Genomic DNA, 14291 nt, shown 5'->3' with positions numbered 1-14291 from the left:
TGCTGACTACTGAAAGTCTTGGCAATATTCGTTTGCGATTTACAAGGCAAAAAATAATAAAGTATTTCAAGATACTAAATATAACCAGTGATGCATGGCATCGCGTCTTGAGATAAATTGCTGGCACTTCCGTACCGTCATGTAAATATTCGAAGAAATTTAAATGTTTTCAAATTGATTATTATAAATACAATAATCAGTATTCGTATTCTGTAGACAAAATACAAGGGCTTATAAATTGATCGACAACGTTTATATATGTTCACATGAAAAGCAAATAAACATAATCTAATGAAACGGAAACTTAGAATAAAGGATTTTATTTGATATTTCTAAGAATCATTTTAAATGAATTGCATTAAATAATTTATTTAATGTGTAAAAGAAAACTTGAAAATCTTAGCTACAATTTAAAATAAAATCGGAATAGTTTTCGATATTTAAGAAAAATATTTTTTTGAAATTTTGAAATAAAAAATTTATTTGCCAATGGCTTCTCTACATCGTCAATACAAACAAAATGTTTTTTAAATCATTCAACTTTTAACTCCGTATCTCCGAAACAGCTGGACCTGTTTTTGTCAACATTCTTTACCAAAAACTAATCAGCACGTTTCCCTATCAATAGGAAATGAAAGCTTATTTGAACCATTTAAATCGGTTGATCCATGCGCCCCAAATCGTGGAAATATTGTACCCGCACACATATATCAATTTTGTCCAAAGTATGCCAAAATTTCCAGAACCCTATGAAAAGTAAAAAAAGGAAAAAAATCATTTTTAATTTTCGGACGATTGCTTTACAACTTACTCTATAGGAAGTTAAAAAATGATTTAATAGTAGATCTGCTAACAAAAAAATGTAGACTGGACATCATTAGCCTGGAGATGTATGATTGAAGTTTACAAAATTGTTGCTAAATGTTGATAATTAAACATTTACTTTTTACTTACTTTATTTCTTATCATTTAAAATTCAATAAATGTATACAAGTAACATGTATATTTATTTTAATTAATAAATAATAAACTTTAGTATAGTTGAAAATTTATAAAAAAATATATCGGGTAAATAGGGAGTCCATTGCAAAGCCTTTAACACAAAATAAGGTGTCCTTGATACAAAAAAGTTTGGTATTTTGGGATTAGAATTATATACATAGATATGATTCTGTATAATAACAACGAATATTTTCTATAATAATTGATACTCAAAATGAAGTTTGTAAAGCTCACGATTAAAAAATGATGATGATTACGACGAAGCAACTGTTTTTTTTCTATTGCAGTAATTGTTTTTTCTATAAATGATACTACTGATAAGTTATAATTAGCGTGTGTGAGTGTGTCGTGTATGTTATTATAGTACGGGAAGTTCCAGAAATTTGCTTTAAGGCATGATGCCATACTCTACTGTTTATTATATGCATAACAAAGTATCATATTATAGGGTACACCTAGTATTCTATAAAGTATCTTAATTAACTCTATAATTGGGTTTAATTAAATATGATCAATTATAATTAATTATTAATTAAATATTATTAACGTGTGTAATGTTGACCTAAGTGGAGTTAATTTATTAAATTCAAAATTATGCAGAATTGGTGAAACCAAAAATACTTTTAATAATATAAATTGAAAAACTTGATATTCTACTATTCAATTTTATTTAAATACTAATTTATGAATAACATTAATTTATAACAAAAGCCGTAGAGTATTGTTATTCAGTATTCTCCTTAATCCAATCCAAGTATCTAGAAACTCTCGTATAAACTGATGGTCTGTTCAAAGATCCGCAAGGAATGTAACCCCAGGACACAATACCCAAAAGTGTAGCCTATAATAATAAATCATGAATAAAGATGCAGAAAAACTAAAATGATTGAAACTCTATAACTATTCAAAAATTTTAAGAGCTTACCTCATTTCCATTGTATTGCACCAGTGGTCCGCCGGAGTCTCCGGAGCATGCGCTAACTCCGCCGGTTAAGGGTCCGGTGCAGATATTTAAGGGATGAAGCGGAGATGCTCCGGGACCTCCCAAAACCTTTTCACACTCGGCATAAGATACAATTGGTTTGTTCACGGTCTAACAACGAAACATATATTGTTTATCATGCATAATATAATGGATTTTATTTTATTACCTGCAAAAGATTTGGATATGTAGGGAAACTAGTGGTCGATGTAGAACCCCAACCGGATAATGTCACCTGCCCTGAATGAGGTTCATCTCTCAAAGCCTGCACGGTTTCATTAAATTTAAATGGTGGATCCACTTCAATCTGAAAAAGTAATCTTATATATAACTGATAAAATCTTATTTATAAAACAAACATATTTTTTACGTACCACTGCAATATCATAAGGACCGACGCTTCCTCCGTACGATTTGTGCACAAAAGTTCTCTTGAAGGCAGAACGTTGTTCAGTCGACTCGGTCTTGGACAGATCATGTTTTCCTGCTACCGCCTAAGAGAAGAATTTAGCATATTCTTGGCAATTGTTATTGCATTACTTGCTTGAATAACTGAGCTTACAACGTACCTCAAATCCATTTATACCCATGATGCAATGTCCTGCGGTTATCACCCATTTGGAATTGTATATGATGCCCCCGCAAAAGTGGCTGCCAAACATCTGCAAGGACACTTGCTACGGGAATTGATGTGGGTCCGCGGTGTGACCGCCAACCACTCTCGGGAATCCGTCAGGAAAACCGATTACATCCTCGTCTGAAAAGTTAATCATTCGATTTTTAATGTAACTTTGAAGCTTGGAATAAATAACTATTTAATAGCTACAATTTTCGAAATGAATGATTGACAGCTTATGTTTTCTTACCTGGTGCAGCTGTAGCCGCTGCCACCAATAAAAAGGCTAATATAACTTTCATTTTTTAAATCTTGTTGTGATATGATTTGTTTTCATTGAAATCGCGCTATTTATAATAAAATGCATCGTGTAAATTTTGATTCATGCGTGAGATCGTATCTTCACCAGACAAATGATTAGATACTGACCTGCGCTTCGTCTGGACCGTCTACTCAAATATTTTGATTAGTCAAAAATGTATTCAAAAAATATTTTGATTTAAAAAAAATGATATAATTTGTATTCAAATTTATATCAAATACTATTTTTATCTCTAATAAAATCAATCATTAAAATACTGCATAGATTGGTTGTAGATATACCTATTACTGAGAAAATAAACTTTTTTTTTACAATATTAGAATTTTTTTCTGTAACAAATTTTGAATATTTTTTTTAGAAAAAAATTGGATTATGAAGTAAATTGCAAAATTGCATAAGCTGTTGTAAACTTATGTTTTAACATAACTTCGCTACATATCTTTGGCTTGTCTCTATTTGATTAATTTATAATTGCATGTTATGTATTTTTATTAATGTCGGAAGGGCTATTTTTACTTTATTTTTATTTTATTATTGCTGTCTATATTTTGATATCACTACTGCTTGATATCAGGATGTTCAAAACACATGTCGAATTGGAGCTTCTGATAGCGAATTTATTAGCTCTAACAATAATTAGTCACGGGAATGCCAATATTTTTAACTGAATGCATATATTGTTGAAAACAGACAAACAACTTTATACCATTTATTGTCGGTTATTATTAACTGTAATAAAATTGGTAACCAAATTTTCAAAAGATAATTTGGGATATATAACAACGATTACTCCGTTAGTCATTTCAAAAATAACTAGTTATTATAACTGATGAATTTAGGAAAAACTGTTCAAAGTTTGCTTTTAAAGTAATATTGTAACATGAGATATATATTTCATTTCGAATATGAGAAATATATTTTAAAGAATATATGTTTATGAAAATTTGTACTATTAATCTTATTTATGCTATTTATGATTCATATAATGTCGGGTAATATGTAAACAATGCATATTCTTTGTCTTTGCGGTGTGCAATTGATTATAGATAAGTCTGAATCTAAAAATGATTGAAACGCATAATATAGTAGATAAGTATTTTATTCTTGGTACTTGATTCTATATAAATAAGAGAATGTTCCCACTTTCCTCATATACCACAGTTATTAACAAACATGAAACTTTACGTTTTTACATTGATCATGGCAGCCGCTGCTGCTGCACCAACAAACGGCAAGTTTTTGAATAATCTTTAACCACATCTTATTTAAATCAACTAATATTTTTAGTTTTGTCTATCAATGTGTTTTATGTGAAGTTTGTGGAATAATATTTTGGAATTATAATATGATAAATAAAATTAAACTAGTGGTTGATGGCATCGTGTCTCAAGGGAAATTGCTGAAACTTACCGTACCAAAAATTAAATTTGTTAAAAAACCTTCAAAATTTTACGAAATGTTTAAAAAATAAGATTTTTGAGAATTTTGATAACTTCTTAAAACTTAGTTTTTTCAAGGAATCTGACATTTTTTACATTTTTAAATTGTTTGAAACGTTTGAACATTTTTGATAGATCAAACTATTGCGCCAAAATGTTCATAATCTTTTGAAACGCGAAGAAATAAAAGAATTATTATTTTCGATTTTTTGTGAATACTATAATTTACTCTGCGGTAACTTGATTATAAATTAATATATTATAAAATAAATTTTTATTATTATTTGTTAACTATGGATCAGAATTGGGCGATTAAATATTATCGAGTTTTTCTATCTTTATATTTTGTATTGTTATGTATTTTTATATTTTTGATAAATTCTCTCATTTATACTTTTTACTTTTTCTTAGAAATCGATTGGATTGGCTTCCCCGAAGGTTTTCCTCGTGTAGTTGGTGGCCAGACTGCCAAGCCTCACCAGTTTCCCTGGCAGGTTTCTCTGCAAAGGTCCGGAAAGCATTTGTGCGGCGGTTCCATCTTGAACGACAGGTGGGTCTTGACTGCCGCGCACTGCATCAGCGGAACGGAAAATTACGAGGTAAGACATTCTTTCGTCACAGAGAAAATTTATTTCTTTTGTAATATTGCTCCTGGTATAACATTTATTTAATACAACAATATAAATGAATATTTTATGGTAAGTTGCTGTACATGTCTCAGAGAAACCTGTTCATTTAGTTTTTGAATGCTCACATTACAAAATTTATTAAAAATTTTTATTTTAATATATTGATATTTCTTAATAATTTATTAAAATATATTAAAAAGTAAAATAAATATTGTTTATTTGTTTAATTACATTAATATATTCTTAAAATGTTAGCTAATAAACCAAACATAAATAAAAAGTAGACAATAATGAATATTTATTCTATACGAATTGACACTGGACATGTCGTCTTCAGAAGTTTTAAAATAGTTTGCAATAAATATAGAACTAACATTATTGTAAAAAAATACATACTATTCAAAGAAGAACACATTAAAAAGAATAAAACTTTGTTATCGATATAGTTAAAAAAAATTAAACTGTAACAATTAAAATTAAAAATTATAAAATTAAATATATTCATTATTAATATTTTGTTATCATGTTAGTATATTAGTAGGATTTATAAGTAATTTATTTGACCATTTATAACATTGTTACAAACAAATCCTTGGAAAATATTAATTTCATATTATATAATTGATACTTATATTGGGCGAGTTTGACTTTGAGCTATATTACAAAAACCAAAATCAAAGAAACAACTATCTGACTATGTTCAGTAAAAATCCCAGCTAATCCGTTTTTCTAGAAATGTATCTTTTTACTGTCTTCAAAAAATTGATAACCTGTTTTTTTACCTCATAGGCGGGGTAAATTCGGACGGGGGCAAACAGGTCTAATATTTTAATTTTAATTTTGAAGAATTTTTACAAAATAATTAATACATCATTCAACTCAAGCAAAATATAAATTTATGGGTGCATTTTTACATAGATAACACTGTAATTAACTTTGATCTGGTATTTTTTCAGAAATAATCAACGTCGTAAGAATCTTGATGGTGTTTGGTTATATATGTTTTCCCTCAATTTTCAAATATTGTAGTTAAATTTTCTTTAACATTACTGGTTTTTTGATATATATATATATATATATATATATATATATATATTTATAAACCCCGTCCTACCCTGTGTTTTAAATGAGTATGTAGAAACATATAATTTTTGTACTAATGTACATTTGTAATTGATACAACTTAAATATTTATTATTATACTTAAACGCGATGCTAACCTAGCAAATATTAAATAATCTGGCTTTTTGGTTTATTTTTTACTTTGTACATTAGTCATATATACTTTATAAATGAATTTTAAAATTTTATTTTAATTGATTGGATTTAATTATATAGCACACCATATATTTTTTTGTCAAATATGTTATAAAATTGGTTAAAATGGAAATTTTTTGCCTTACTGATCTGGTTTAAAAGTATATTTTCTTAAATAACTAATATTCAGTGCTGTCTCGAAACGAATAGAATGAGACGAGATAAATCTAAAAGATGGGATTTCATTTAGAATGATCTGTGTACAGTTCGATAATTTTAGCTTAAAATCAAAATTAAAATATTTATTATTATTATAGGAACGTTCTATGTTTTTATATATAACAATTATATTACAAAGTAGTACTTAAATCATTTTTGAAGCATTCTATTCAGAATAGTAGCTGTTATATGAATATAATGCTGTTATATTTTGCAAACTTATATATTTGTGTTATTAATTAACGCAAAAGCCAATTGTATGAATATTAAATTCGATTTGAATTAATTGATAATTAATCTGTCCAGGCTGTAGTCGGAAAACACGATTTGTCGAAAAGCGAATCATCTGAGCAACGTTGCGCCTACAAGAGGACCATCGTCCACTCGTCCTTCACTGGAAGGGTGGGTCCTTACGATGTCGCTTTGGTAAGTTTTTCATTTTATATATTACATAATTCAGTTCTTATTCATAATGATTCGATTATCGTTCTGTAACTAATCATATATTCTGTCAATACCTTCACATACCTAATTTGCAACAGTAACAGTTCTTATCAAAGAAATTCATTTCGTGAATTGCTTCACTCAAATAGTTATCTCTCCTTATATTGTAAGAATATGTTCATGATATTTATAATAATTTAGAGTAGAACTAGAGCCTAGTATATATAATAGAGAGTAATAGGAAAACTTATTATCACTTACGTGATAATCAAATCACTTTTTGTATCATTGAACTATTTTTGTTACTTCGTATAAGTGCGTTTGTATATTATATTTTCATAGTTTTCCATACCTAATTCATATTTTCTAACAAATTAAATATGATGATATTGAAGTGAAATATTGTTTGCAACTGTGTTATTTTATTTGATATAATTTAATTTTGCTTATTAACTTCCCGTAGGGTAAGTTATTGTAATGGGCCGAAAATCGGAATTGAAAATTTTTACATTTCTCGACGTTTTGAAGGTTTCTGAACATTTTGGCATACCTCAGAAAAAATGGATGTGTGTGTGTGTGTGTGTGTATGTGTGTGTGTGTGTGTATGTGTGTGTGTGTGTGTATGTATGTGTGGATACAAAATTCCAGTCACGTTTTAGGGCGCACGGATCAACCGATTTGAATGGTTCAAAAAACATTCGATTCCTATTGATAGGGAAAAGAGCTGATTAGTTTTTGGCAAAGGCAGGTCCGGCCGTTTCGGAGATACGGAGCAAAGAGTGCGGAAAATAGAAATCGAATTTTTGAGAGAACGGAGTATCCGATTTGAATGATCTAAAAAACATTCAATTAGTAATGATTGGGAAAAGTGTTTATTAGTTTTTGGCAAAGGCAGGCCCAGCCATTTCGAAGATACGGAGCTAAATATGTAAAAAATGGCAGTTTTTGAGAGAACTAAGCGTCCGATTTGAATGATTCAAAAAACTTTCTGCTTGTCTTAACAAAATAATTGATTTTGGAAAAAAAAATTTTTGTTCCATTTTTTTTTTTTTAGTTTTTTGTTGAAACAAATAATTTCAACTTTGCAATTCAGTTTATATAATTCTTATAAATATTAGACAATGTTACAATATTTATAATACTCTATTTGAAAACATTCAGTATTCCTCGAACATTTCGTTACGGTACGGGAAGTTCCAGCAATTTGCCTTAAGGCACGATGCCACCCACCCCACTAGTTTCAAATAAATTTAAACAACCACTTTACGCTTATAAATTTTTCAATAATTAATCAAATCAATGAATTTACAAAAATTTTGTAAAAAATATTTATGTACATGTTGAATAACACGTAAACACTATTAAATAATACACTAATAAAAATACAGTTTAATTGTATTAGGAAATTCAAATAGTAGGTATAATTTAACTACAATGCTATTATGAATATGACGATATATTATGAATGTGAATATATAATATACACCTAAGTCTGTTTTTACACGGTCTTTTTGTACACGGTTTTGATATAACACGGTTTGAAAATTGAATATTTTTAATTTTTTTACACGAATTTATTCCATTTAGCGCGATTTGAAATTGTATGTACTTAAATTTTTTTTGTCAAATTGAATTTTTGCGAAGTATGTTCATATCACAAAAAAGTATTTATGAAAGAAAAAAGTCTGAAACCATCGATAGTATCGATAGTTTGCGAACACTAGCTTAAAGATTTAACTGAATTCCCCTTTAGCGCGTACACACAATTTTTACTGGTCAAAGCAAATGTGAATAGCACTAATTTAATTCTTGTTCTTAAAAATTCTTGTTTTTCACCAATTTTAATAGGTTTTAGAGATTAGGAACAAATCACCCATTTTTGTATAAGATCAATGTCCTTTTTTACACTTTTTTTTTTACACGGATTCTTCTGGAACCAATCTCCGTGTAAAAACAGACTTAGGTGTATTGCAATTCTTATAGAATTGGATCAACATCATGAATACTTTACATAATTGTTTTAACAATAAACTGTAAATAACTTACAAATGTACTTGTATATAATTATTGGCAGATTTTAAGTCTGTTTTCATTTTTTAATGAATCAAATGGCCTGTTGATTATCGCATACATTATTTCATTTAAGATTGAGTTAGCAACACCTTTCAAATTTAACGACAATGTGAAGCCAATCAGACTTCCATTGAAAGACGAAGCACATTCTGGACAAGTGACGCTTTCTGGTTGGGGATCTACTTCAACTACCATCTTCCCCACTTATCCAAATGAACTACAGGTATTGAATTATTTTATTTGCCAATAGTATTATATTCAGTTTTTTGTTTATGCTAATGAATATTTCTAATATTTCAGTATGTTGACAAACCGATTGTTCCATATACTGATTGCGAAAATGCTATGGGCGGACCAGGAGCATCTCCTCTCGATCCTTTGAACATCTGCACTGGTCCCTTGACTGGTGGCATCAGCGCTTGCTCTGGTGATTCAGGTGGTCCACTTGTCCAATACAATGGCGATGATGTGAGTTATTATTCCTTCAATTAACAGTTTTTAATAGTTCGTTCCATTTTCTGCATAATTTTCATGGAGTTTCATTTGGTATTCATAATGAGGTTTTTATTTTCATTTTTTGTTTTATTATACATTATAGTTTTAATGCTATTATAAGCAAGGCGTCAAACATATTCAATCTTTACGGTGATTTGAATATTCAACATTTAGTTTAGTAGCGTTTGTTAGAATCAAATTTAGTAAGATCTCTTGTCCTATCTTTCTGAAACTTTAAGAAGTTAGTATCAAACTAATATTTTATTTAAGTAAAGTAAATTTGCCAACTGTTTTATTCCAAACTCATACTCATGTTATAAACAATTTTGCGACACCAAAATCAATTCACTTTTGCTAAATTCACTTTTATATCTATTCCACAAAAAGACGCATAATAGTCAGAAAAAATGATCAATTTTTATTCACGCGAAATAAAAGAAAGAAGATAAACTACATGTAATTATAATTTTTTTAAAAAATAGTGATATGAATATTTTGATCGGACTCAAAGATGAACAATTTTTGCTTTTCAATTCTAACATTTCTACAAGATATATTCTTTTACACATTATTAGTTAAGCTTCATTATCTATTCATAATTGTTTCATCGCTCACAGTTCATAATTATAAAAATATCACAATTCTATTCCAATTTTTTTCAACAATTTCTGACTTATTACCTAAAAATATCTCATTCTGATTACTTATATATGTCTTATTCATATTAGTGTTTTGCGGAATATATGAAGTATCTTTGTTTGTCACTTAAATGCATATCAATCGATTTTAATAATACATATTACTGTTTCATATTCATTGTATTTTACTGACTTTGTCTTACTTAAAGGTTACTTTACTGGGTGTGGTTTCTTGGGGCTATATCCCATGCGGATCTCGCAACAGACCATCCGTTTATACAAGAGTTTCTGGTTACTTAGATTGGATAAGCGAAAATACTAAATGAATTATTTCGATATAATTGCATTATAAATTAATTTAGTAATAATAATTAATAATTTAGTACAATGATTTTATACTGCATTAAAATATATTATTCAGTAATATAACTTCGTGTTTTCTTTTAATAAAAATCGTAGAAAACTTTAACATGTCTATAGTTTTTAAAATTGAGATAAAAATATAAATCATTATAATTATGAACCTTTTAAGGTTTTACGCTAATATAAGAGTCAGATTGTCACAGAAAAACTGACATTATCAGTAAATTATAATATTTTATTTTTCTAAATACGGTTGAATTTGAATATAAATAAAAAATGTAATTTAAAACAACCCGTATATTTGAATATTCGATGAGTCGCATTTGATATAAATTTTACGTAAAAAATCTTAATAACAAAGTAGACAATCAATGGAATATTTTATTCGACCTTCTGTGAATTTTGTTATTGAACAATTTATATTTATGATTTTTTTTATTTATCAACGGATTTGTAAGTTCTGTTTCCTATAAATATTATAATTTAATATTACCAATTTTATTTGAAACATATATTATAATTTTTCACAAGCTTGAGAACAGTGTTATATTGAACAAAATCATTTGCTTGAAATTCATTCTGAAACCTTGAAATAGCTTTAAATAGTTACTAAAATAGCATACTTATTCACCAGTTTTGCTACACACTTTACCAAAAATTTTTGTTCGAATATTAGAGATTTTATTTTAATAACTATAAATTTATCAGGATATATCATGAGTTGTAACATTATTTTAAGAAAATATTTTTAAGTAAAACTAAGCCTTTCGAAAATGCAAAAATATTGCATTTATACATCAATTTTTTTTTAGAATGATACAACACTAACTAGAGAAATCTGAAATATAAATTAATTGTAAAAACTGTTTCAATTACTGTTTTCAAATGTTTTTGATGAGTTCAATGATAAATGTACAGGTGCAAGAACCAAACTCTTTGTATTACACTTTTAGAAAATCTAAATCAATTATGCTTCAAAATGAAAATTCTAATCACAAAATTTTTTTGCAAAAATTACAATTTGTCATAGAATTTGGAAATTCCCATGGGCAGCCCACATTTATCTAATCAAGTCCAAATAAATTACTAGACTTATCTGAATGATACATCACAAAATGTAAAGATTTGATATTAGCTGATGCGAAATCTCTTTCAAACTAGAATTTCCAATAAGGTAAAATATACTACAGTGATCGCGCAATTTTAATTTCGGAATCATCAGATAACCGTTATCTGGCAGCAGCAACTCTTAATCCGTTAATAAATCGATAAGACAAGGGCATGTTTTGCAATAATTTTCTTAGATAAGCCTAGAAAAATAATATAAATAATGAGGGAAATATCCAAACTAAGCATAGTAGTATCAAATACTCTACAACATGAAACTGTTTGTCTTCGTCTTGTTAGTGGCTGCTGCCACCGCAGCTCCAGCCAGCGGTAAGTTAAAATCATTAAATAATTATTTAATTGACTTGAAATATAGAATATTATTATAAATTAATAAAATGGATCAATTTTCTCGGTTTATTAAATAATGCATTTTTATGCGTTGTTGTCACTTTTTTAGTAGTAAGTATTTTTGAAATATTTATTAATTAAATAATTACTGTAGTTAATTTTCAAAAATATAAGTTTTTTTTTAAATTACGTATGTTCGTATGACCGCTCTCAATAGATTGATTATAGAGTATTTTTTTAACAATATTTAAGTTTTTTCTAATATTTGTTCAGATCATACTATTTGGATTAAATTAAATACTAATAAATTCAATTTTTTTATTTGTTATTACCAATATACTAGTTGTAAATTACTCATACAATTGGCATATTAAAACCATAACGTGAAATATAAAATTTGCATAATAAATTATATTTTGTGCTTTTTAATATATTTACCTGATATTATATAAAATACAAATATATAACCTCAAACGCACTAGGCCAAATTAAATAAAAAGCTTTTTCTTAAATCATTCTTTTTCCTACATTTCGATATAAGAGGTTTTGTCATCATCAGTGATAATTAAAAATTTGAGACTCACATTATTACATTACTCCGCAATCAGTACTAACATATGTGGTTACAATTGTCAGTAATCAGAGATTTTGATAACTGTGAGTTTTTCAATATTTTTCTGATGGACACATCTCTTGCATCGGATTTTTCGATTTTTTTTTCAGAAATATTGCATTTTATTTGTATATATAATATAATTTATTAATTTAGAAATATGAACAAACAACACTCTTTTTTTGCACTATTTATTAAATAATAATTTCACAAACGTTTCGAGACTAGGTTTGTGTTATTATCAGTTTGTTATAAATTTAAAATCTAAAATATGGAAACCTATATTAGCATTATGTGTTATCCGTTACAAGTCGTTGACTGTACTGAACTGAATTCTCTATCAAGGTCAATAGATGAGTCATGGAATATCAAGTAGGGAAGAGAAGGAATAGGGCCCAGTTGACAGATGTCGCTAGGAGAAATATAATTTATGTTTATGTAAAATATCTAATAAATCTTTCAGAAATTGAGGTGGTCGGCTTCCCCGATGGCTTCCCACGTGTTGTAGGTGGTCACACCGCCAGCGAGCACCAATTCCCATGGCAGGTATCTTTGCAAAGAAACAAAGACCACTTCTGCGGTGGTTCAGTACTCAATGAAAAGTGGGTTGTCACTGCCGCTCACTGCATCAGTGGTACTTTTGGATTTGAGGTGATTAAAATGTTGATATTTTTTATGAGAAAAAATTATTGCGAAAATATAAAATTATCAATTTTTATAAAACTATTAATTTTGATAATTTATAGGGGAAAAGTCACAACCATACCAATTAAGTATATCATAAAAAATAACACAAATCAAACAAACAACTATCTGACTATGTTCAGTAAAATTCCCAGCTAATTAATCATTGTATAACTGTGTTTTTTTTCGTTTTTTTAAATAGTCACCTGACCTTTTTACCCCAAAGACGACGTAAAATGGGTTGGCCAATAAAGTGGCAAACGGGTCTAATGTCTTATTTCTAATTTAAAAGCAATTTTACGAAATAATATCTACATTATTCAACCAATGCAAAATGTAAATTTCATGGATACATTTTTTACAGAGATCACACTGTATCTAACCTTGATCGAGTATTTTGCCAATTATTTGAAATAATCATCAGCAGAGTTCGAATATTTATTGATTTAATTTATCTTCTGTTGCTTTTTTCAAAATAATTTACTTTTTTTTTTACTATTTTTTATTGTTTATACTTTTACTAAAGTAATGTTCAGAAGGTTTTACCCCACTCACATATAAGTTTTAATAGAAGCTATATAAAAAACTGTTGAATCCAACTTAAAATTGATAATACATCTTATAAAATAATTAAATAACGTATAATTAAAATTATATAAAGGTTTCGTAAACTAAACAAAAGTGCTCACAATAAAAAAACTAACATCAGAGAAAATACTTTTGTTATGGATTTTCAAACATCGCCCTTTATCTTGAGATAGCAACGTCGCAAAAGTCTATGTGAAGGCTGGTTATTCTTCTTTTTCCCTTCACTTTCAAATATCGTTGTTAAACAATTCTTAACTTCACTTGATTTTTTGATATGGGTGTTGGACTTTTTTACCCGCGGGGACCTTTGAGCCCCGCTCTACCCCATATATATGTATTGTAATTTTGTATGTTTATTGATAATTGAAAAAATTTTATTATCATTTCAACATTATGATATTTTTATTCAATTTTTTAGGCTGTAGCCGGAAAACACGATTTGTCTAAATCTGAATCCACTGAACAACGT

At 28.1% G+C, this 14291-nt stretch overlaps 1 protein-coding gene and 1 pseudogene across 1 annotated transcript; one reads left to right on the top strand and one right to left on the bottom strand.

Moving 5' to 3' along the window:
- Window positions 1–1726: 1726 nt before the first annotated feature.
- On the bottom strand, window positions 1727–2902 carry LOC113365434 (annotated as a pseudogene).
- A 1193-nt stretch (window positions 2903–4095) lies between these two features.
- LOC113365430 (trypsin-2-like) lies at window positions 4096–10442 on the top strand. Its single transcript, XM_026606992.1, has 6 exons — window positions 4096–4153; window positions 4773–4960; window positions 6773–6892; window positions 9057–9206; window positions 9284–9451; window positions 10326–10442. Exons 1-6 carry the CDS (start codon window positions 4096–4098, stop codon window positions 10440–10442), a joined length of 801 nt encoding a protein of 266 aa, XP_026462777.1.
- Window positions 10443–14291: the final 3849 nt, after the last annotated feature.

The sequence above is a fragment of the Ctenocephalides felis genome, unplaced genomic scaffold (genome assembly GCF_003426905.1).
Source record: "Ctenocephalides felis isolate EL2017-DRISC unplaced genomic scaffold, ASM342690v1 CF-g0.4_SCAFFOLD_00998, whole genome shotgun sequence".
In the NCBI taxonomy this organism is placed as follows: domain Eukaryota; kingdom Metazoa; phylum Arthropoda; class Insecta; order Siphonaptera; family Pulicidae; genus Ctenocephalides; species Ctenocephalides felis.
Note: the sequence above shows the minus strand (reverse complement) of the source record. Positions and strands in the feature narration are given on the sequence as shown.